At 40.4% G+C, this 24,569-nt stretch overlaps 1 protein-coding gene across 2 annotated transcripts in view; it reads left to right on the forward strand.

Moving 5' to 3' along the window:
• Nucleotides 1-15,136, forward strand: part of LOC139562380 (A-type potassium channel modulatory protein KCNIP2-like) — a 205,517-nt gene extending 190,381 nt beyond the window's left edge. For both annotated transcript variants that reach the window (XM_071380070.1, XM_071380071.1), the window contains 6 exons: nucleotides 7,183-7,252; nucleotides 7,666-7,736; nucleotides 8,307-8,414; nucleotides 10,673-10,777; nucleotides 10,911-10,973; nucleotides 11,593-15,136. In XM_071380070.1, coding sequence (XP_071236171.1) covers nucleotides 7,183-7,252; nucleotides 7,666-7,736; nucleotides 8,307-8,414; nucleotides 10,673-10,777; nucleotides 10,911-10,973; nucleotides 11,593-11,640 — 465 coding nt within the window. In that variant the 3' untranslated portion in view covers nucleotides 11,641-15,136. The remainder of the gene's footprint in view (nucleotides 1-7,182; nucleotides 7,253-7,665; nucleotides 7,737-8,306; nucleotides 8,415-10,672; nucleotides 10,778-10,910; nucleotides 10,974-11,592) is intronic.
• Nucleotides 15,137-24,569: the final 9,433 nt, after the last annotated feature.

Below are 24,569 nucleotides of genomic sequence, written 5' to 3' on the forward strand. Positions count from 1 at the left end.
CCTGGGGCTGAGGTTTGGGAAAATTGCACCTCCGTCAATCAGTCGAGTCACACTGTAAAATATATATATTTTTTAATTCAGTCGGGATCTCAACTTACTGTTCAGCTTTAGATTAGTAGAATACAGAAGGTGCAATTCTGAACTTGGTTATATCAGTTATCTTATTGTTACAGTATATGTGACCGACCGGCTCGATTCGGTCTTATGTAACAAATTTGAAATTCTGTTTTTTTACATTGGATAAAAGTAGAAAGTCAGAGCTGGAAAATGATATATCATACACTACAGTCGAGGAACAATGGGAAAGTAATTCTGCTTTGAAAGTTGATAAACTTGTAACCCCACTTTTGAGAAAATGGCCTTTGAATGTTTTGGTACACCTACCGGAGAGCTCTTTTTTGTCTACACCCATTCAGCATCGATCACACCCTCTTAAGCCTTAGCCCCACCCATCTCTTTAAGGATTCACATGTGAGGCCATGTGCTAAATAGAGTGAGTAGGGTAGTGTACTAAACAACCAAAGATTTCAAGATTACTACGTCTATCGACATGTCTGTAGACAGTTGTGGCAGTGACATCATGAGCATTCTATTGTTGTCTCACCTCAACCTTTTCGTTGTCATTATGAAAAAGTATAAATACAAAAACTACAGGTTGCATGACATCAGCAAACTGGTGGTCCAAAATAGCATAACTGGTGTATTTTAACACCAATTAACCCAAATGAAATTAGCACATGTCAATCTAGCAAACCAGCAACTAAAAGCAACTTTCTAAACAATGTTTTGGTTTGTTTCTAGCTTGTTAGCTAGCTAGCTAACGTTAAGTTAGCTGGCTAGCCAGTTCAAATGACCATTTCATATACCTGACAACGTCTTAACTTTAGCCAATTTGTATTCGTTATTAACTTCTTCTGGCTGCAAGCCCGAGGCCGCCCACAATATGACAACAGCCACTTCAAGTGCAGGGCGCGAAATTCAAAATATATTTTTTAGAAATATTTAACTTTCACACATTAACAAGTCCAATACAGCAAATGAAAGGTACACATCTTGTGAATCCAGCCAACATGTCCGATTTTTAAAATGTTTTACAGCGAAAACAGCACGTATATTTATGTTAGCTCACCACCAAATACAAAAAAGGACAGACATTTTTCACAGCACAGGTAGCATGCACAAAGCCAACCTAACTAACCAAGAACCAACCAAACTAACCAAGAAACAACTTCATCAGATGACAGTCTTATAACATGTTATACAATAAATCTATGTTTTGTTCGAAAAATGTGCATATTTCAGGTATAAATCATAGTTTACATTGCAGCTACAATCAGAAATTGCACCGAAAGCAGCCATAATAATTACAGACACCAACGTCAAATACCTAATTACTCATCATAAAACATTTCTGAAAAATACATAGTGTACAGCAAATGAAAGACAGGCATCTTGTGATTCCAGCCAATATTTCCGATTTATTAAGTGTTTTACAGCGAAAACACAATATAGCGTTATATTAGCTTACCACAATAGCCAGAAACACAAGCCATTTCCCAGTAGCAAAAGTTAGCGATCGTAACAAACAAGCAAAGGATATATAATTTTTGACTAACCTTGATATACTTCATCAGATGACAGTCCTATAACATCAGGTTATACATACACTTATGTTTTGTTCGAAAATGTGCATATTTAGAGCTGAAATCAGTGGTTATACATTGTGCTAACGTAGCTACTTTTTCCCACAACGTCCGGATATTTTTCTGACACTTTTTCTGACACACATATTCTGACCAAATAGCTATTCATAAACATATCTAAAAAATACATGTTGTATAGGAAATGATAGATCCATTAGTTCTTAATGAAATCGCCATGTTAGAATTCTAAAAATAACTTCATTACGACATACAGCTTCGGTATAGCTAGAGTACCCAAAAGCTGGGCGCCGACGACTAGTTCACATGTACGACAGATATATGAAATAGCATCATAAAATGTTTCCTACTTTTGCTGATCTTTCATCAGAATGTTGGACAAGGGGTCCTTTGTCAAGAACAATCGTTGTTTGGATTTAGAACGGCCTCTTTCCCTCTCGATTTAGCAAGCACACTAGCCAAGTGGCACAAAACACGGCAAAACTCCCGAAAAAATTTCAATCATCTGATTAAACTATATTGAAAAAACATACTTTACGATGATATGGTCACATGTATCAAATAAAATCAAAGCCGGAGATATTAGTCATCCATAACGTCAGCTTATCAGAAGGCAAATCCAGGTGCCTCCTCGCGCTCTCCAGAAAACAGGAAACTGGTGACACGTCATGCCAAGAGCTGTAATTCGAGGCCAGATCAAGTTACACACTCAATTTCTTCTCTCACTGCTTGTCGACATCTAGTGGAAGACGTATGAAGTGCATCTAAACTAATAAATAACAAGGACTTTAATAGGCAGCCCCTAGAAGAGTGCATCGATTTCAGATTTTCCACTTCCTGTCAGGAAATTTGCTGCAAAAGGAGTTCTGTTTTACTCACAGATATAATTCAAACGGTTTTAGAAACTAGAGAGTGTTTTCTATCCAACGGTAATAATAATATGCATATTGTACGAGCAAGAATTGAGTACGAGGCCGTTTGAAATGGGCACCTTTTATCTGGCTACTCAATACTGCCCCTGCAGCCCAAACAGGTTAAAGGAAAATGAATTACAAGTTAATGGCGTGCTAATTACAGAAAATGGCTTACAGTTGTGAGTGTGATGAAATAAAAGCAGGGCATTCTACTGGAGAATTGTACAACTTGGACATTATCTAACATTATATCCTAATTTGACTTTGGTGCAGGTTATGCTGTTCTTCACATTACTGTCTCTCGTAAACACACACTATATCAAATAAAATCTTTATTTGTCACATGCACAGGATACAGAAGGTGTAAACGGTACAGTGAAATGGTTACCTGCATAACAGAGTTTTTTTGTTAAGACATGTAGCTAGGCTAGCTAGCTAGGTAAACAATGAACCATTATCCCAACTCATAACATTACTACCCTGCATAAACCTGTAAGTAGCTAACCAACTAGGTTCAATGTTAGCTTGCTAGCTAACATTAGGCTATAACTAGCACTGCAAATGGCTTTGAGATACAAATAATATTACTACAAGCTACAAGCTTCCCCCTTTATCCTCCAAACATAACAATGGTCATTATGGCCAAACAGTTCTATTTTTGTTTCATCAGACCAGAGGACATTTCTCCAAAAAGTACGATCTTTGTCCCCATGTGCAGTTGCAAACCGTAGTCAGGATTTTTATGGCAGTTTTGGAGCAGTGGCTTCTTCCTTGCTGAGCGGTGTTATTGAAATGCAGTACTTAAAGAGACTTTGTCTCGGTCATTTATTCAAACAATCATCTTTATTTAATATCGATATCTATATCGTCTGGTTAGACTGTAAACTCTCCTTCCAGACTCACATTAAGCATCTCCAATCCAAAATTACATCTAGAATCGGCTTCCTATTTCAGAACAAAGCATCCTTCACTGATGCTGCCAAACTTACCCTCGTAAAACTGACTATCCTGCCGATCCTTGACTTTGGTGATGTCATTTACAAAATAGCCTCCAACACTCTACTCAGCAAATTGGATGCAGTCTATCACAGTGCCATCCATTTTGTCACCAAAGCCCCATATACTACCCACCACTGCGACCAGTACGCTCTCGTTGGCTGACCCTCGCTTCATATTCGTCGACAAACCCACTGGCTCCAGGTCATCTATAAGTCTTTGCTAGGTAAAGCCCCGCCTTACCTCAGCTCACTGGTCACCATAGCAGCACCCACCCGTAGCACACACTCCAGAAGGTATATTTAATTGCCTTACCTCCCTTGTCTTACCTCATTTGCACACACTGTATATATACTTTTTCTATTGTCTTATTGACTGTATGTTTGTTTATTCCATGTGTAACTCTGTGTTATTGTTTGTGTCGCACTGCTTTGCTTTATCTTGGCCAGGTTGCAGTTGTATATGAGAACTTGTTCTCAACTAGCCTACCTGGTTAAATAAAATTGTAATTTTTTTAAAGTCAATTGGAGGTGTACCTACCTTTAAACTCAGTGCCTCTTTGCTTGACATCATGGGAAAATCAAAATAAATCAGCCAAGACCTCAGAAAAAAAAAGTGACCTCCACAAGTCTGGTTCATCCTTGGGAGCAATTTCCAAATGCCTGAAGGTACCACATGTATCTCTACAAACAATAGTACGCAAGTATAAACACCATGGGACCACGCAGCCGTCATACCGCTCAGGGAGGAGACGCGTTCTGTCTCCTAGAGATGAACGTACTTTTGTACGAAAAGTGCAAATCAATCCCAGAACAACAGCAAAGGACCTTGTGAAGATGCTGCAGGAAACAGGTACAAAAGTATCTATATCCACAGTAAAACAAGTCCTATATCAACATGACCTGAAAGGCCGCTCAGCAAGGAAGAAGCCACTGCTCCAAAACCGCCATAAAAAAGCCAGACTACGGTTTGCAACTACACATGGGGACAAAGATCATACTTTTTGAAGAAATGTCCTCTGGTCTGATGAAACAAAAAATAGAACTGTTTGGCCATAATGACTATCGTTATGTTTGGAGAAAAAGGGGGACGCTTGCAAGCCGAAGAACACCATCTCAACCGTGAAGCACGGGGGTGCCAGCATCATGTTGTGGGGGTGCTTTGCTGCATGAGGGACTGGTGCACTTCACAAAATAGATGGCATCATGAGGAAGGAAAATTATGTGGATATATTGAAGCAACATCTCAAGACATCAGTCAGGAAGTTAAAGCTTGGTGACAAATGGGTCTTCCAAATGGACAATGACCCCAAACATACTTCCAAATTTGTGGCAAAATGGCTTAAAGACATCAAAGTCAAGGTATTGGAGTGGCCATCACAAAGCCCTGACCTCAATCCTATAGAACATTTGTGTGCAGAACTGAAAAAGCGTGTGCGAGCAAGGAGGCCTACAAACCTGATCCAGTTACACCAGCTCTGTCAGGAGGAATGGGCCAAAATTCACACAACTTTTGTGGGAAGCTTGTGGAAGGCTACCCGAAATGTTTGACCCAAGTTAAAGAATTTAAAGGCAATGCTACCAAATACTAATTGAGTGTATGTAATGTGATGAAAGAAACGGAAGCTGAAATAAATCATTCTCTCTACTATTATTCTGACATTTCACATTCTTAAAATAAAGTGGTGATCCTAACTGACCTAATACAGAGTATCTTTACTAGGTTTAAATGTCAGGAATTTGAAAAACTGAGTTTAAATGTATTTTGCTGAGGTGTATGTAAACTTCCGACTTTATATATATATATATCTATACATATATATACATAAATATATATACAGTGCATTCAGAAAGTATTCAGACCCCTTTACTTTTTCTATATTTTGTTACGTTACAGCCTTATGCTAAAATGTATTTGAATGTTTTTTCCCTCATCAATCTACACCCAATACGCTCTAATGACAAAGCAAAAACAAGTTTATATAAATGTTTGCAAATTTATTTAAAAACAAACACTGAAATATTACATTTACATAGATATTCAGACCCTTTACTCAGTAATATGTTGAAGCACCTTTGGCAGCGATTACAGCTTTGAATCTTCTTGGGTATGACGCTACAAGCTTGGCACACCTGTATTTTGGGAGTTTCTCCCATTCTTCTATGCATATCCTCTCAAGCTCTATCAGGCTGGATGGGGAGCATCGCTGCACAGCTATTTTCAGGTCTCTCCAGAGATGTTCGATCGGGTTCAAGTCCGGGCTCTGGCTGGGCCACTCAAGGACATTCAGAGACTTGTCCCGAAGCCAGTCCTGCGTTGTCTTGGCTGTGTGCTGTTGGTCGTTGTCCTGTTGGAAGGTGAACCATCGCCCCAGTCTGAGGTGCTGAGCGCTCTGGAGCAGGTTTTCATCAAGGATCTCTCTGTGCTTTGCTCCATTCATCTTTCCCACTCTACCATAAAGACCTGATTGGTGGAGTGCTGCAGATATGGTTGTTCTTCTGGAAGGTTCTCCCATCTCCACAGAGGAACTCTGGAGGTCTGTCAGAGTGACCATTGGGTTCTTGGTCACCTCCCTGACCAATACACTTCTCCCTCCGATTACTCAGTTTGGCCGGTCAGCCAGCTCTCGGAAGAGTCTTGGTGGTTCTTCCATTTAAGAATGATGGAGGCCATTGCGTTCTTGGGGACCTTCAATGCTGCAGACATTTTTCGGTACCCTTCCCCAGATCTGTGCCTCAACACAATCCTGTCTCTGAGCTCTATGGAAAATTCCTTCGACCTCATGGCTTGGTTTTTGTTCTGATATGTACTGTCAACTGTGGGACGTTATATAAACAGGTGTGTGCCTTTCCATATCATCTCCAATCAATTGAATTTACCACAGGTGGACTCCAATCAAGTTGTTTACACATCTCAAGGATGAACAATGGAAACAGAATGCACCTGAGCTCAATTTATCATAGTAAAGGCTTTGAATACTTATGTAAATATGGTATTTATGTTTCTGTTTTTTATAAATTAGCAAGCATTTCTTTAAACCTGTTTCCACTTTGTCATTATGAGGTATTGTGTGTAGATTGATGAGAAAATATAATAATTGAATAAAACTGTAACATAACAAAAAAATTCCAAAAAGCAGGAAAAAGTCAAGGGGTCTGAATACTTTCTGAAGGCACTGTCTGTATGTATATATGTACAGACAGATATATACTCTGGACTCCTACATTGCTTGTTGTAATATTTCTATATTTCTTAATTCCATTCTTTTACCTTTAGATGTCTGTGTATTGTTGTGTATTGTTTGATATTATTGCACTGTTGGAACTAGGAACACAAGCATTTTGTTACACCCGCACTAACATCTGCTAAATATGTGTATGTGACCAATAACATTTTATTTTATTTGACCACCAGGGGGCCCCCATTGATTTTGTTAGTCACTCTCACTCAGATATCATATTAACCTGTCATAAGTCATGACAAAATGTGTAGAATTACACGAAATTAGCTTTAAAACTGCAAATACTTCTCCCTCTTTCAAGAACGTATAATAGTAAAAGAATAAGGATGCCTTCTGACTGATCCTGTTCTTTCTATGCTGTTGTTGGTAGGAGTGTCCGAGTGGAGTGGTGAATGAGGAGACCTTTAAAACCATCTACTCCACATTCTTCCCCCAGGGAGGTGAGTCAATGACCGTTAAACCTTTGACCCCTGACCTATAACCCTAAACCCAAACCAAGTATTTTAAAGATCTGTTACTCCCCAAAGTAACTGAAACATTTAACAAGAGTAACAACATTTAAGACCAGTGATATTTGTATTGATGTGATGTCCCATTTTTCTAACTATTACGTCTGTACTACTTACGGTAGGGCACTTACAGTACAAGGCCATGTTTGAAATTATATTTAGGTTGAAGATATATCTAGCTACTTGTTACAGAATAAAAGTGTGTTGTCTGAAATTACATTTATGTGCTAACAACTTATTTGATCAGGTTTTGTTCTAAATATATTTACCCACTTGGAATTTTTTGTATATTGTTGTCTCAGACACATTTCAATTACACATTCTGTACGTCTCTGTCCGTTCAGATTCGGGTGCGTATGCACATTTCTTGTTTGAGGCCTTTGACACTAACAAGAATGGATCGGTTAGTTTCGAGGTAAGATTATTTTTACTATTATCTACTTCCTAAGGGAGTGAGGGAAAACGATCTCTGTCTGTATATTGTATATGCAGCTGAATATGTATACAAATAGAATAAATGCCTTTCTTCTCCTCTCAACACATACACACACACACACACACACACACACACAAATACACGTGCGGCCTAAGCGTCGAAACATTGTTGATGGACACACTGGGGAAAAATAGTGTATTGCAGTGAGCCACATCATCTTCTTTGCTGATGCTATAGCTCAGGGATGGGCAACACATTTCACTTTTGTTCTCAGAACGATTAAAAATGTTCCGTTTTACCGGTCAGGAAGCGTATGGCTTCATTCCCACAACCAATGTGAAACCAAAAACGTATGTTCCCACAACTTCCAAGGAACCAAATGTGCTAGCTGGGTAAGTTGTAGTGGTGAAAAAAAGGTGTGTAAATGTTGAATGCTGGTGAGTATGATGGGTGGTGAAGAATGTTTACAAAAATGTTAAATCTCTCTCTCTCTCTTTCTCTCTCTTTCTCTCCCTCTCAATATCTTTGTCTTTCACTCTTTTTTCTCAGGACTTTGTGTTTGGTCTGTCTATCATTCTGAGAGGAACGATAAACGACCGGCTAAACTGGGCCTTCAACCTGTACGACCTGAACAAAGACGGCTGCATCACCAAAGAGGTTACACACACGGCTGCACTCAAACACAGATGCACACACACACGCAAACACATATACAATACTTGAAAATATAGAGTATCAACAGCATTACTGGCCTGTATGACAGCTTGAAAAGAATGAAGTTTATGTTTTAAAAAATCTGCTCCAAATCATCCATTCTGTTTGCAACAATGCCATTAAGTAATACTGCAAGACAACACGGCGAAGAAATACACTTTTGGGACTAAATGGTTTAGGTCAAATCCTCTGCATTTTCAAGTATTGTGGTGGCAGCATCATATTATGGGTGTGCTTGTCACCGGCAGGGACTGGGGAGTTTGTCAGGATCAAAATTAAAAAATGAATGGAGCAAAGCCCAGCTATAAAGTTAGAGGAAAAAACGGCTCAGTCTTCTGGAAACTTAACCCTGGGATAGAATTGTATTTTTCAGCAGGACAATTAAAAAACTTTTTTTTTATAGACACACCCTGAGTGTTCCTGAGTGGTCCAGTCTCAGCCCAGACTTAAATTTCCATGAAAATCAGAGACAACGTTTGAATATTGCTGTTCATCAATGATTCCCAACCAAAGTTATTGAGCTTGAGCAATTTTGACAAAAACAATGTCTATATGTTACCCTAAGAGTTGTACCAAGTTAGTAGAATCTTATTCAAATGGCTGCCAAAGGTGCTTCCACCAAGTATTAACTCTGGGGTGTCAAGACATCTTCCATTTCTTCTATTTAATTATTTTCATAAATTTCTATAATTAACTTTTACTTAAAAAATGTTGTGTAGGTTGTGTAGATCCGTAGAAATGTTAAGGCAGTAAAATGTGAAGACTGTGCAAGGGGTGTGTAGACTGTACCTCTCCATTCTGAAATCTGAGTCTCCTCTTCTAAGTTCTGAGCTGTCTATCCATGTTATAAATCTAAAGTCTATTCTGAAGTTGACAGTTCTCAAGTTGACCCTCAATCTCAGATTGGAGAGTGATTGACTGATCTTGTGCTGTGACATTACCCAGCTTCCACATAATGTTCTGAGAACCTTGTGTTTTTTAGAGCTTGGTGAGAGCGTGGTTGTCCTATGGTTATTTTGCATACAACCTTCCCACAACTTTCTGAGAATGGTGCAGGATAGTTGCTTTGATTTCGGAACATTCTCAGCACATTTAAGGAACTAACATTATTTTCTTGGTATTTCATTACCTTAACAGGACAATTCCTAAAAGTTCAAACATGATTACATTTAATTTACATTTTGGTAATGTTCTGGGAATGTTCTCCAACTGGTTTGGTATTGGGAACATTCTCAAATAGTACAGATAACATTAAGAAACAACATTCTGATGTGGCAATTTCAGTACTTCAGCATAACGTTTCCTACAGGTTTTCTAATGGTTCTGTTTAAAGTCATGTTCTTAAATTGCCCTGAGAACGCTAAGAAAGCGTTCCATAAAAACACAAGAAACCTTTCGTAACATTCAGAGAACATTCTAAGGATGTTATTTAACAACATACATTACGTTCTCAGAACATGAAGAAAACTTTCCATAAAAACCACAAGAAAACTTGAGTAACATTCAGAGAACGTTCTGAGAATGTTTTTAAAAAACATATACATTCCATTCTCAGCATCAACAAAACGCTCTGTAGGCTCCTATCTTATTAAGTGTGTTCAGGTGTTTCCTTTGAAATGGGGTCTGTTTGAATAGACTAAAATAAATAGCTTTGTATGCGTAAAAAAATCATGGCATGCTAGCTCCATCCTGGTGGTGCAGTGGACTAATTCCATGGACAGAGAATCAGACGATAATAGATTAAAATCCCACTGATTCCATGTCAAAATAAAGGTATTGCATGATTAATGCTGAAGAAAATACATTTCCATGGGTATTATCTGTGCTTAGAGTTAACTCAAAATGAGCTAACAGCATTATTAAAAGTCTTATTGAAACATTCAGTGAGTTATTAAAAAAACTCAAAATAACCTATAATTTCCGTTCTCAGAGCGTTAATAAATCCTCCCAGGAAAACTTTCAAGGAACCAGAGTAAAATGTTCTCAGAACCTCCCTGCAAAACAACTGTCATTTCTGTTCTCAGAAAGTTTAGAAAACGTTCAGTTTTACCCATCAGGAAACGTATCGCTTCGTTCCCACAACAAAAGTGAAACCAAAAACATACATTCCCCCAACTTCCAAGGAACCAAATGCTAGCTGGGTATACCCTGTGTCATCTCTCTCTATCTCTCTCTCTCTCTCTCTTTCTGTCTCTCTGTAGGAGATGATGGATATAATGAAGTCTATCTATGATATGATGGGGAAGTACACATACCCCTGTATGCAGGACGAGGCACCCAGAGAACACGTGGAGAGCTTTTTCCAGGTCAACATTCAATTTCTGTTCATCAAACCCAATACTTTAGAGCAAGCCCTTGAGCAAGGTACTCAATCCCCAAACTGCTCCAGGGGCACTGAACGACGTTTGTCCCCTTTTTACTCCCCTTTCTCCCTTCTAGAAAATGGATCGTAATAATGATGGGGTGGTCACTATTGATGAGTTCATCGAGTCATGCCAAAAGGTAGGTTGTGTATGTGGTGTGTGAAAGTTCTTGTTTGTAAGACAGGTTCCATTTGTGTAACTGACCACTGAGTCCTCAGATCTCATTAAGGTTAATTAGGCCATTTTAGGACCGTTACTGCTTGTACATTTTATATTCCCTTTTCACCCATTTTCCAACATTGTTTTGGGTTGTGAGCCATTTAAAATGCACTTTAAATATATTCAGAGAGAGAGAGAGAGAGAGAGAGAGAGAGAGAGAGAGAGAGAGAGAGAGAGAGAGAGAGAGAGAGAGAGAGAGAGAGAGAGAGAGAGAGAGAGAGAGAGAGAGAGAGAGAGAGAGAGAGAGAGAGAGAGAGAGAGAGAGAGAGAGAGAGAGAGAGAGAGAGAGAGAGAGAGAGAGAGAGAGAGAGAGAGAGAGAGAGAGAGAGAGAGAGAGAGGAAACTGTCTGAGCCGACTCCTCTGAGCTTCACCTTCACTGTCGTCTCTATTTTAGGGAGTCTGACTCCCTTGAAAAAGAAAGCTGAAACAAAAAGGGATTAATTGTGCCTCTAGAAACTTGCTATCCCTGTTGTCTCTATATGCTTAACATTTCTATCTCTCTCCTTTTCACTCTCTATCCCCCCCTTTCTCTCTTCAGGATGAGAACATCATGCAGTCCATGCAGCTGTTCGACAATGTCATCTAGGAGCCTCTGACATAGGAAAGTGGCTGGAGGACAGGGGAGGTGTGTGTGTGAGTGTGCACCACAGGAGATTGGTGGCACCTTAATTGGGCAGGAATGGCTTGTGGTGATGGCTGTAGCGGAATAAGTGGAATGGTATCAAATACATCAAACGCATGGTTTCCATGTGTTTGATGCCATTACTTTTGCTCCTTAGCGGCCATTATTATGAGCCGTCCTCCCCTCAGCAGCCTCCACTGGCATGCGCGTGTATTTGTATGTGTGCGCATGTGTGTGTGTGTGTGTGTGTGTGTGTGTGTGTGTGTGTGTATTTCTCTCTGCCCTCACTCCAAGCCAAAAGGGGGTGCCTCCTCTTATCCAGCCCTTCATCTCTCCCAGAGACATAGAGAAGAGAGGGGCTGGTGATCCACACCCACATCAAGGACCGGTTCAGGAGTGAGCAACGTTACAGAACGTTCAGACAGAAATGTGTTGTGTAGAACAAATATGATTGCCTGTCCTGTGTAATAGGGAGTCAATCGTGTCAGCTCTATCTGTTACGTCTATATGCAACTTTTGGAGTGCTTTGTCTGGTTGAAAACACCCCTGGTTCGTTAACAATTGTATTATTTTAACACTCCTGTTTCTGAGAAAGCTGCTGTAGCATGCTGCCTGGACTCAATGTAGGATAAAGTCCCCCATACTCACTGACCAATGGTCAGTTTTGCATGTCCCCGCCTAATGGTTAAGGTTAGGGTCAGGGGTGGCTAATCCTAGATCTGTGGTTCGAGGCAACTTCTACCAGAGCAGCTGGACCCCTGACGCCTCTGTCATTAAAACAAAGGTATCTACCGCCACTTAGTGGACAAAAGGAGGAAAGGACACTTGGAAAAGGGACAATGGAACTGAAGGGACTGAGGATCTGAAGGATGAGACTTCTTGCGAACAGAAGACAGAGACAGAGTTGTTTTTTAATAAGGGACTGATTTGAATATCGCAATAATGATGTCACTAATAATAACTTGTACGTATATACAGAAATACTCCAAAGCCTGTCTGCCTGTCTGCTGTTGCTAGAGTCATCCACAGGTGCCTCGCTCCGTGTGTGTGTGCGCGTCCGTGTGCGTACTTGTCATTCCTGTCTCTGGTAGGAATCCATTCAAATTTCAACCCCATATGAGGCCTCATTTGTACTAACACTAACGTATGCTGACTGTTGTACCTCTTCCAATAACCCTGCGGTCAAGAACTACTAGACAGTCTAATGTGGGGCTCTATTGATGAACATGCTACTTCGACCCTCTAGGCTTCAGTAGACTCCTCACTGTATTTACAGGTGACTGACTGATGCAGTGAAGCATGGGAATAGGAGTTGAAATGGAAATGTCTGGCTTATCAAACACTGTAATATGTCATATTATGCCTATTTTTCATTATACTGATCATGCAACTGAAACTGGAAGCATTTCTGTTTAGATCGACCATGAAAGAGCAGCAACATGTCGAGGACAATTCTACCTGATACGGAATCCAAGTTAGGCTTCTTGTTTCATGTCTTCGTACACAAAGTCAGGCGTGTGTGTTGTAGTGTTTGTGTGTGCGTGTGCACGAAGGTGGGCGGGTGGGTAGGTGGGTGGGTCGGTGGGTGTTAGGACACCAGTACTGTTTCTACCAAAGAGTCAGACACACACACTGAAGAAGTATTTAAAGCCACCCGCAGTTATATCAGGCTATAAATAGGCACGTGTGAAATGTGGGAGGAAGTGGAGAAAGCGATAAAGAGAGATTAGAGTGGAAAGGGATAGAATGTGAATGCTTTTGTGTGTAGGGGTGTTGGGTTGTGTGTGTGTCACTGCGTAAGAGAGTGATTTGTCGACTGAATAGTACAGTTTCCCAATTCTTTGCCAACTTCAAGTTTCGAACTGGGGATTAAAAAAGGCTGTTTGAAATGCCTTTGTGGTTCTGAAGAGAATGTTGATCTTTTGCAAGATAACATTACCTGTCTCCATCAACTACTTCTTATGTGTCTCATTAAATTACGTCATCACTTTCAGCCCTACAACAGTGGCATAAGCAATAACGTCCATATTCTACACTCTTTTACCTGTTCCTGGGAGTAGATAACCAACTGGTTCAGGGTCAGATAGTCCTACAGCCGCATACTCATTAAGGTTAGGATTGAGTAGGATAACTGATCCTAGGACCATTTAATTTAGATTTCCTTACCCGGTAAGCGGTCTATGGTCAAGGTATGACAACAATCCATTGTTTGGTTTTGTTTACCTGGCATTACACTATTTTTTCCAAATGCTGACGTTGTAGCATTTGTGGCACAAATCCAATTCAAGTCAGTGGTACTTATATTAGCAAATCCAAATCAACCTGAAGTATCTCATATTGATTGTGTAGCTCAACTAAAGCCCTATTTATATATGGTGCTAACATGCCACCTTTGTCCTGATCCTGCCCACATTCTGATTGTGCCCACGTATTTTGCCAGGTGTAGATGATTAAAAGACACATTGTGATCTGATTGTGATCAGATTTTCCGGAACACCTCCGGAGGTAGTCAGGCAGAAGTGTCTGGATATCTATCAAGAGTAAACAGACCCAGAATGTCAAATCATTTAAATCATAATTTGACCAGCCTCTAAAGTCCTTGACAGGTTGCACCATTGACTTATGACATCATTAAATGTCTTAAAATAAACAAAATCATAATATTTTGAAAGAATATCTGTCAAACAATTTGCATAGAGGGAGGCAGCAGCTAATATTGTCACAATGCAGACACATTGGACGGATAAGAGACATATTTTAAAACAATGTGCAGATGTGACAAACCTTGGTCAGATAGTGATTGGATCATATAGATCAGATCATAAAACTCACATGTTAGCGCAAGGTGTAAACAAGGCTTAAGTCACTTATAGATGATTTGGACATGAATTGCAAAAATACTAATAGAGGTGCCATTGACTTGCATTGGATTTGTGCCACAAATGCTAAAATGCTAGAATTTGAAAACAGTTCCAGGGAAACAAAGCCAAATCATGGATTGCTGCCACAACTTGTCCATAGACTGCTTACAGGGTAAAAGAACTAATATGTAATTTTGGAATTTTGGTAAACTATCCCTGGGCCAACTTCTACCTGGAGTGTATTATTAATCGGTTAACACCTGTAATAACCTGCACCTTCTTCCAACTCCAACATTTTTAACTCCTGATTACTGTACATCTACATTTAATCCACTCGAATATGTTTTCACAATCTCTTTTTTGGGAGGAGGCGGGGGGGGTCTGGCTCTGATTGTCTGCTTGCAGGTGCCGTAGGTGATTTCATGCACTGAGCACCATTGAAACCCATCTATACTCCACGTACTGTGTCATAGAACAATGATATCTACTAACCCGTTGTTACTGACTGTGTGTAGTTAGTTAGCTAGCCTCAACTGGTTGCATTGCATATGTAAGATGTGTATATTTTGTACAGAGACAATACAAATCACATTGCTATGCATCTTTGTGTGTGAAGTGTTTTTAGTGATCATTTTTGCTTAATTCACAGTGAAAGCCAGGCAAACTGTGTGACTACAGCCTATTCCTAAACTGTCCATTGAGAATGAAACAGCTAATCGTGTGGTGGGTTATGAAGGGCTGAAAATACTGAGATGGTTCAATATTGCCTTTTTTCAATACATAAAATAAGAGAGGGCTATGTACATATCTGGTAACACTCTCACTCACTCACATACACACACACACACACACACACACACACACACACACACACACACACACACACACACACACACACACACACACACACACACACACACACACACACCAACAGTAGTGTCCATACCAATATACTATACAATATACAAAAGATAATTTTAATTTTGGCAATCTAGTTCCCCAGAGTCAGATAAATAAGTGGATACAAATGTTGTGTCTCTGCGTGCAGTTTGAAGGAAGTTGCTAACTAGCATTAGCACAATGACTGGAAGTCTATGGTAACAGCTACCACGCTAGTAGATACCATAGACTTCCAGACATTGTGCTAATTCTAGTTAGCATTGGCTCGAGAAACTACAGTACCTCTAAGTTCCTTCATACTAGATGCAGAGACGTACGGATGGTATGCATGAGTCTCTGGGACTCTGGGGAAACAGAAAGAGCTTCATTGCCAAAATCCCAAAGTATCCCTTTAAGTGTACAAAGATTGCCCTCCAGTCAAATTGAATAGGTATAAATTGCCTCCAACCACTGAGTCAGATACAGTGCCTTCGGAAAGTATTCACATTTTGTTAAGTTACAGCCTTATTCTAAATTGTATTAAATAAAACAATTTCACAATACCACATAATGACAAAGTGAAAAAAGTTTTTTTAGAAATGATTGCAAATGTATTAAAAAGAAAAAACAGAAATACCATATTTACATAAGTATTCAGACCCTTTGATATGAGCTCAAGCGCATCCTGTTTCTATTGATCATCAAGATGTTTCTACAACTTGATTGGAATCCACCTGTGGTAAATTCAATTGATTGGACATGATTTGGAAAGGCACACACCTGTCTATATAAGGTCCCACAGTTGACAGTGCATGTCAGAGCAAAAACCAAGCCATGAGGTCGAAGGATATGTCCATAGAGCTCCGGGACAGGATTGTGTCGAGGCACAGATCTGGGGAAGGGTTCCAAAACATTTCTGCAGCATTGAAGGTCCCCAAGAACACAGTGGCCTCCATCATTCTTAAATGGAAGAAGTTTGGAACCACCAAGGCTCTTCCTAGAGCTGGCTACCAGGCCAAACTGGGCAATCGGGGGAGAAGGGCCTTGGTCAGGGAGGTGACCAAGAACCCAATGGTCACTATTTTAGAGCTCCAGAGTTCCTCTGTGGAAATGAGAGAGCCTTCCAGAAGAACCACCTGCAGCATTGCACCAATCAGGCCTTTATGGTAGAGTGGCCAGACAGATGCCACTCCTCAGTAAAAGGCACATGACAGCCTGCTTGGAGTTTGCCAAAAGGTACCTAAAGGACTCCCAGACCATGAGAAACAAGACTCTCTGGTCTGATGAAAACAAGATTGAATTCTTTGGTCTGAATGCCTAGCATCACATCTGGAGGAACCCTGGCACCATCCCTACAGCGAAGCATGGTGGTGACAGCATCATGCTGTGGGGATGTTTTTCAGTGGCAGGGACTGGGAAACTAGTCAGGATCAAGGGAAAAATGAACGGAGCTGTTCTGTGAAGGGAGTAGTACACAGCGTTGTACGAGATCTTCAGTTACTTGGCAATTTATCGCATGAAATAGCCTTCATTTCTCAGAACAAGAATAGGCTGACGAGTTTCAGAAGAAAGGTCTTTGTTCCTGGCCATTTTGAGCCTGTAATTGAACCCACAAATGATGATGCTCCAGATACTCAACTAGTCTAAAGAAGGCCAGTTTTAATGCTTCTTTAATCAAGTTCTTTAAACAAGTTTTAATGACTCCAACCTAAGTGTATGTAAACTTCCGACTTCAACTGTATATATGTAAACTTCCGACTTCACCTGTATGTAAACTTATATACATAATTGGAGTCAATTGGAGGTGTACCTGTGGATGTGTTTCAAGGCCAACCTTCAAACTCAGTGCCACTTTGCTTGACATCATGGGAAAATCAAAAGAAATCAGCCAAGACCTCAGAAAAAGAATTGTAGACCTCCACAAGTCTGGTTCATCCTTGGGAGTAATTTCCAAATGCCTGAAGGTACCACGTTCATCTGTACAAACAATAGTACGCAAGTATAAACACATAGGGACCACACAGCCGTCATACCGCTTAGGAAGGAGACACGTTCTGTCTCCTAGAGATGAATGTACTTTGGTGAGAAAAGTGAAAATCAATCCCAGAACAACAGCAAAGGACCTTGTGAAGATGCTGGAGGAAACAGGTACAAAAGTATCTATATCCGCAGTAAAACGAGTCCTATATCGACATAACCTGAAAGGCCTCTCAGCAAGGAAGAAGCCACTGCTCCAAAACCGCCATAAAAAAGCCGGACTACGGTTTGCAACTGCACATGGGGACAAAGAGAGTTCTATTTGGAGAAATGTCCTCTGGTCTAATGAAACAAAAATAGAACTGTTTGGCCATAATGACAATCGTTATGTTTGGAGGAAAAAGGGGGAGGCTTGCAAGCCGAAGAACACCATCCCAACCGTGAAGCACGGGGGTGGCAGCATCATGTTGTGGGGGTGCTTGAGGGTCTGGTGCACTTCACAAAATAGATGGCATCATGAGGCAGGAAACTTATGTGGATATATTGAAGCAACATCTCAAGACATCAGTCAGGAAGTTAAAGCTTGGTCGCAAATGGGTCTTCCAAATGGACAATGACCCCAAACATACTTCCAAAGTTGTGACAAAATGGCTTAAGGACAACAAAGTCAAGGTATTGGAGTGGCCATCACAAAGCCCTGACCTCAATCCTGAAGACAATTTGTGGGCAGAACTGAAAAAGTGTGTGCGAGCAAGGAGGCCTACAAACCTGACTCAGTTACACCAGCTCTGTCAGGAGGAATGGGCCAAAATTCACCCAACTTATCCACAATAAGCTTGTGGAAGGCTACCCAAAATGTTTGACCCAAGTTAAACAATTTAAAGGCAATGCTACCAAATACTAATTGAGTGTATGTAAACGTCTGACCCACTGGGAATGTGATGAAAGAAACAAAAGCTGAAATAAATCATTCTCTCTACTATTATTCTGACATTTCACATTCTTAAAATAAAGTGGTGATCCTAACTGACCTAAGACAGGGAATGTTTACTCGGATTAAATGTCAGGAATTGTGAAAAACTGAGTTTAAATGTATCTGGCTAAGGTGTATGTAAACTTCCGACTTCAACTGTATATACACACATATACACACGTATATATATATATATATATATATATATATATATATATATATATATATATATTGACTGGTACTATATATATATAGTAGCAGTCAAAAGTTTGGACACCTACTCATTCAAGGGTTTTTCTTTATTTTTACTATTTTCTACATTGTAGAATAATAGTGAAGACATCAAACCTATGAAATAACACATATTAAACATGTAGCAACCAAAAAAGTGTTAAACAAATCAAAATGTATTTTAGATTTTAGATTCATCAAAGTAGCCACCCTTTGCATTGATGACAGCTATGCACACTCTTGTGATTCTCTCAACCAGCTTCATGAGGTAGTCACCTGTTATGCATTTCAATTAACAGGTTGCCATGTTAAAGGTTTTGTGGTATTTATTTCCTTCTTAATGTGTTTGTGCCAATCATTTGTGTGGTAACAAGTTAGGGGTGGTATACAGAAGATAGTCCTATTTGGTAAAAGACCAAGTCCATATTATGGCAAGAACAGCTCAAATAAGCAAAGAGAAATGACAGTCCATCATTACTTTAATTAGGACATGAAGGTCAGGCAATCCAGAAAATGTCAAGAACTTGACATGTTCTTCAAGTGCAGTCACAAAAGCAAAATGCTATGATGAAACTGGCTCTCATGAGTACTGCCACAGGAAAGGTAGACCCAGAGTTACCTCTGCTGCAGAGGATACGTTCATTAGAGTTAACTGCACCTCAGATTGCAGCCCAAATAAATGCTTCACAGAATTCAAGTAGCAGACACATCTCAGCATCAACTGTTCAGAGGAAACTGCGTGAATCAGGCCTTCATGGTTGAATTGCTGCAAAGAAACCACTACTAAAGGACACCAATAAGAAGAACAGACATGCATGGGCCAAGACATACGAGCAATGGACATTAGTGATCGCGGCACCACGTGGTATTTGTACGCGAAGGGTAATTTACTGTATCTGCGCACTGTGCCTTTTCCTTTTCATTGATGATTACATTTTGTGATTGTACTTCGACTCACATTGGTTGAGCGCCCTCCACTTCTTTCCATTATCAATATGTATTTACAGGCATTGTAGTAAACTACAGTCTAATCATAATTAAGATAATTTCATATTTAAATGAACTTCCACGTGATTCTCCGCCTATGTAGGAAGCCTACTCTATTTCAAAGAGACCACATGTAATAGGCACACTTGAACTCTCACGCCCAACTTAAAGAGGTAGGCTACTGAAGTAGAAGCAGCAAATTCTGAATGTGTGTATAACTTGGAGAAAAAAATTGCCTTTAATACAATAGGTATGCTAATGCATATATACAAAGCAGAAAGCGGACCATTTCCAAATAATCTGTGGGACAACAAAAATACAATATTTTCATCCCAAAGTCGTCTGTCTGACCGCACGCTCCTGCAAGCAGACAGTGCCACAGACCGTGCAGCAATGATCTCATTAAGGACCTGTAGGTTGCGCAGTCATCCCGCGGGAATGCAGCCCTCTAGTGCACAGTCAGTACGCAACACTATGCTCACCGTCATTGTAAATAAGAATTTGTTCTTACCTGGCTTGCCTAGTTAAATAAAGGTTAAATAAAAATAAATAAAATAAAATCATGTCTTAGCAAGATTAGATGGTGACAGGGGTCCCAGCAGAGTCAGACAGCCAGGGAAGGGACTTTCCTGTGAATACAATGAAAACAATGATATAATAGAACACCAGGCGACCCCCCCCCCCCCCCCAAAAAAGAAATTATAATAATAATTCAGGACGTCATTAATATTTGACAAGGTAATGAGACATTGACAGACATTCAGAGACATGACTTATAATCATTTCCCCAACTTTTTAAGTTTCAGAAGTTTGAGGGATTTATAAAATTGTAACAGTTCAATGAAAATAACAAAAAAAGATTACATTTTCCCAGAGAATAATAATGTTAATAAAATAGTTATGATGGGAATTACAAGGATAAGCATAATGTCATTTAACATCTTCAAAGGTAAACATAGGTAATTCTGGAGATTTTATACACAACCAATCATGAATTTCAATCCATGGTTTACTAGAATGGCGGCATGAAAAAAACAAATGCTCTATAGATTCTGAATCAGAGGAAGCCTTCCATGCATCATACGTACGCCATACCCATTTTAGCAGTTGGCCTTCACAGTAGAAGGGCGGGGTCAATTTGACCATTTGGGTTATGTACTACCACGTTTTTTTTAGCTAACGCTAACTGTTAGGTAGGTAGCTGATAGCATGATGGATATTAGAAAGTTTGCTTCGCCAGGGCAGCATCGGATCAAAGCGGCGGGGAGGGGGAGAAGCCTGCCACAGAGGCCAAGGCCGCTAAACCGACGATAATCACCTAGGCCAAGGCTGTCGAGTCCAGCAGCAAAGGCACCTGCACAACGGTCTTGCAGCCTGGTGACATAGGAGGTAACCAACCCGAGGAGGGGCCTGCAACTGGCATTTTGTAGCGCCTGGTTCAAAAACAGAGTGTCTGGAATATTCCTGCCAGGAAATACAAGCACTCGGACACCCCGCTCCAAGCAAACGGCAAGGAGTAGTGAGTCGTAATCTGAAAGAATATGTGGTCGAAACAACAATGGGCCAGCAAGAAGAGGATAATGAGAGGGAGTGTATACTAAATACTTTTTTTCAGCGCTCTGGATGCTGGACTAGGAGAAATGTCAGAAAGATTTAACGAACGAAACAGCCAACTTGTTGAGGCCCTGTGTGCCTTGCACCCAGAGAATGAAACCTTTATGGATGTGGACAAGGTGAAACCACTGCCAGACTTAATCTCAGGGGACTTCGTGGAAACTGGGTTTACTGTCGCACGGCAGTTTCTACAGACTGAAATCGCCCGATCTGGAGAAGAAAAAATGGACTAACGTCATGCAGAGCATTTTGGATAGATACTCCAGTCCTCTAACAGCTATGCCTACTTTGATGATGGCATTGGAGCTGGGATTAACATTTGGAGCATCCACAGCAATTTGCGAGAACTCTTTTTCAACATTGAAAAATGTATTCAGTAAGCACACACGGAGCATGTTGCACAGGAGGAAAGGGCAGCTGATTCAACTGACATTTGAGAGGGATCTTACAAGCAAATTCCGTAAGGAGTGGAACGAGAGACTGCTGAGGAGGTTCAATACTGCATCAAGACGGCTGCAAATCTTTTGAATCTGGGTAACAACAGGCAGCCTGGCTGAGCTTGTATTATTTTGTTGTTTGCTAGGTTTTGACTTGGTGGTGCACATGTAGCCTATAACATGTTTTAGAGAAATGTAATCATCGAATATTGTAAGAGTTTTCATTGTCTGCTTATACACTCCCTTTATTTATCCTACCATTCTGACTTGGTGTACAGGGAGAACACTGTAAGAACGGCCCATGTTCTGAATTGTGTCGCTGTGCATTTGAAAAGTGCTGAACAAATAGTTATATTGACTACGTCCGTCCTAGCTCGCTCATTAATGTCTTAATCTAAATTACGGATTGCCTCTAATCCGCTTGTCGTCCCCTTATGCCATAGTTTGTACATCTCAATTGTCAGCAGAAACCACATTTGTTTAAGCAAGTCAGCCATATCAGGTATGTTTTTTTTTTTGTCAGTAAATGAGGCTGAATGAACTGTTTCGTTGCCAGACAAGGCTCCACTGATAGCCAGGAGTAGCAGTGGTAAGGTGTTGGGACTGCTGTTGGGACAGCTTTATGTAGGCCCTAACAGTTTGTGGGCACCGTTTGTCACCGTTATAGTGCAATGAATGTATTGTTTAGTGTTGTGTTGTGTAGTGACTTTGCTGGCATGCATCACCCTTTTTCTTCCCCTTTGCCCCACCAAGATTTACATACTAAAATCGCCACTGGTCTCATTAAATGAGGGATTTTGGTGACATAACTTTTCAGTCCGAACCCAGTCCGAATCAATTCTTGAAAACACAGACCCGCCCGAACCCATCGGGCCCTGTCAGGTTGCGCCTGGAATTGAGAATGCTACCGAGAACCACCCACCAGTTCCAGCTAAATGGCGGTCAGCACCGTGGATATCACCGTCAGCATCAGCAGCGTCTGCCCTGCATAGCAACCTGCCAATCGAACGGACAAACAGTCGGCTTGGCTGGCAATCCTAGATTTGTGTCGGTACTAGAGTCTCATGGAGGGATGAAATAGTATGAATACATTTATCAAAATTACGTTTTTTTATGACAATGTGTCACTCATTGTTTTCATTTGTAGCCTCTTGTAGAACAGTAATTGTGCACTCAAGGTTGTGTCATATGACTTTTTTAACACTGCTGTGGTGCTCTACGGTAACTATGTACAGGGGTGCAACTTCCACTGGGGATGGGGGTCATGTCCCCCCACATTCTGAAACAATACTGCATTTTTATCCCCTCCCAGTTTTATGGTTGCAATGTGATACAAAAACGGTGTTTTAAGACCATGCAGAGGCATCTGAGCGGTCAGGTAGGCTGTTTGGAGTGTTCAACCGGCTGGATTTAGGACAGGGCAGAAACCACAGAGTGGCTGACAGGCTGTGTGAAAGCAAAGCTTCTGGAAGCAGAGTTGCCATGTCCACGGTTTTCCGGCAAAAATTGGGCTACTTTGAAAACGATGTTGCGGGTGAAAATGTATTGGTCATGGGTTGTGGGTTTTTGTGATATTTCTCAATTGCATCGCGGCCGTCATGGCAATTTCTTAAAAATATATACAGTACCAGTCAAAAGTTTGGACACAACTACCCATTCAAGTGTTGTTCTTTATTAAAATGTTTTATATTGTAGAATAACTGTGAAGACAACAAAACTATTAAATAACACATATGGAATCATGTGGTTACCAAAAAAGTGTTAAACAAATCAAAATATATTTTATATTAAAGATTCTTCAAAGTAGACACCCTTTGCCTTGACAGCTTTGCACACTCTTCACATTCTCTCAACCAGCTTCACGAGGTAGTCACCTGGAATGCATTTCAATTAACAAGTGTGTCTTGGCCCTTGTTAAAAGTTAATTTGTGGAATTTCTTTCCTTCTTAATGCATTTGAGCCAATCAGTTGTGTTGTGACAAGGTAGGGTTGGTATACAGAAGATAGCCCTATCTGGTAAAAGACCAAATAAGCAAAGAAAAATGACAGTCCATCATTACTTTGAGACATGAAGGGCCGTCAATCCAGAACAAGTGCAGTCGCAAAAACCACAATCGCTACGATGAAACTGGCTCTCATGGGGACCGCCACAGGAAAGGAAGACTCTGCTGCAGAGGATGAGTTCATTAGAGTTAACTGCACCTCAGATTCCAGCACAAATAATTGCTTCACAGAGTTCAAGTAACAGACATATCTCAACATAAACTGCTCAGAAGAGACTGCGTGAATCAGGCCTTCATGGTCGAATTGCTGTAAAGAGACCACTACTTAAGGACACCAATAAGAAGAGACTTGCTTGGGACAAGAAACGTGAGCAATGGACATTAGACCGCTGGAAATCTGTCCTTTGGTCTGATGAGTCCAAATTTGAGATTTTTGGTTCGAACCACCATGACTTTGTGAGACGCAGAGTAGGTGTACGGATGATGTCCTCGTGTGTGGTTCAAACCGTGAAGCATGGAGGAGGAGGTGTGATGGTGTGGGGGTGCTTTGCTGGTGACACTAAGTGATTTATTTAGAATTCAATGAATTCCACAGCATTCTGCAGCGATATGTCATCCCATCTGGTTTGCACTTAGTGGGACTATCATTTGTTTTTCAACAGGACAATGACCCAACACACCTCCAGGCTGTGTAAGGGCTATTTAACCAAGGAGAGTGATGAGTGCTGCAAAAAATTAAAACAATTTATCACTAAATGAGTCCTAAAATTCGAAATAAAAAAACGAAACGATCCATGGTATGACCTGAAAACAATTCCATATGTCAGCTTAGAACATGCTCAATAAACTCTCACACAATCTACATTACTTTCAAATTTGATTCACCATTTCCTTTTTCATTGCAGATATGAAATCAGAATTTACATTTAAA

The sequence above is a fragment of the Salvelinus alpinus genome, chromosome 32 (assembly GCF_045679555.1).
Source record: "Salvelinus alpinus chromosome 32, SLU_Salpinus.1, whole genome shotgun sequence".
Lineage (NCBI taxonomy): Eukaryota > Metazoa > Chordata > Actinopteri > Salmoniformes > Salmonidae > Salvelinus > Salvelinus alpinus.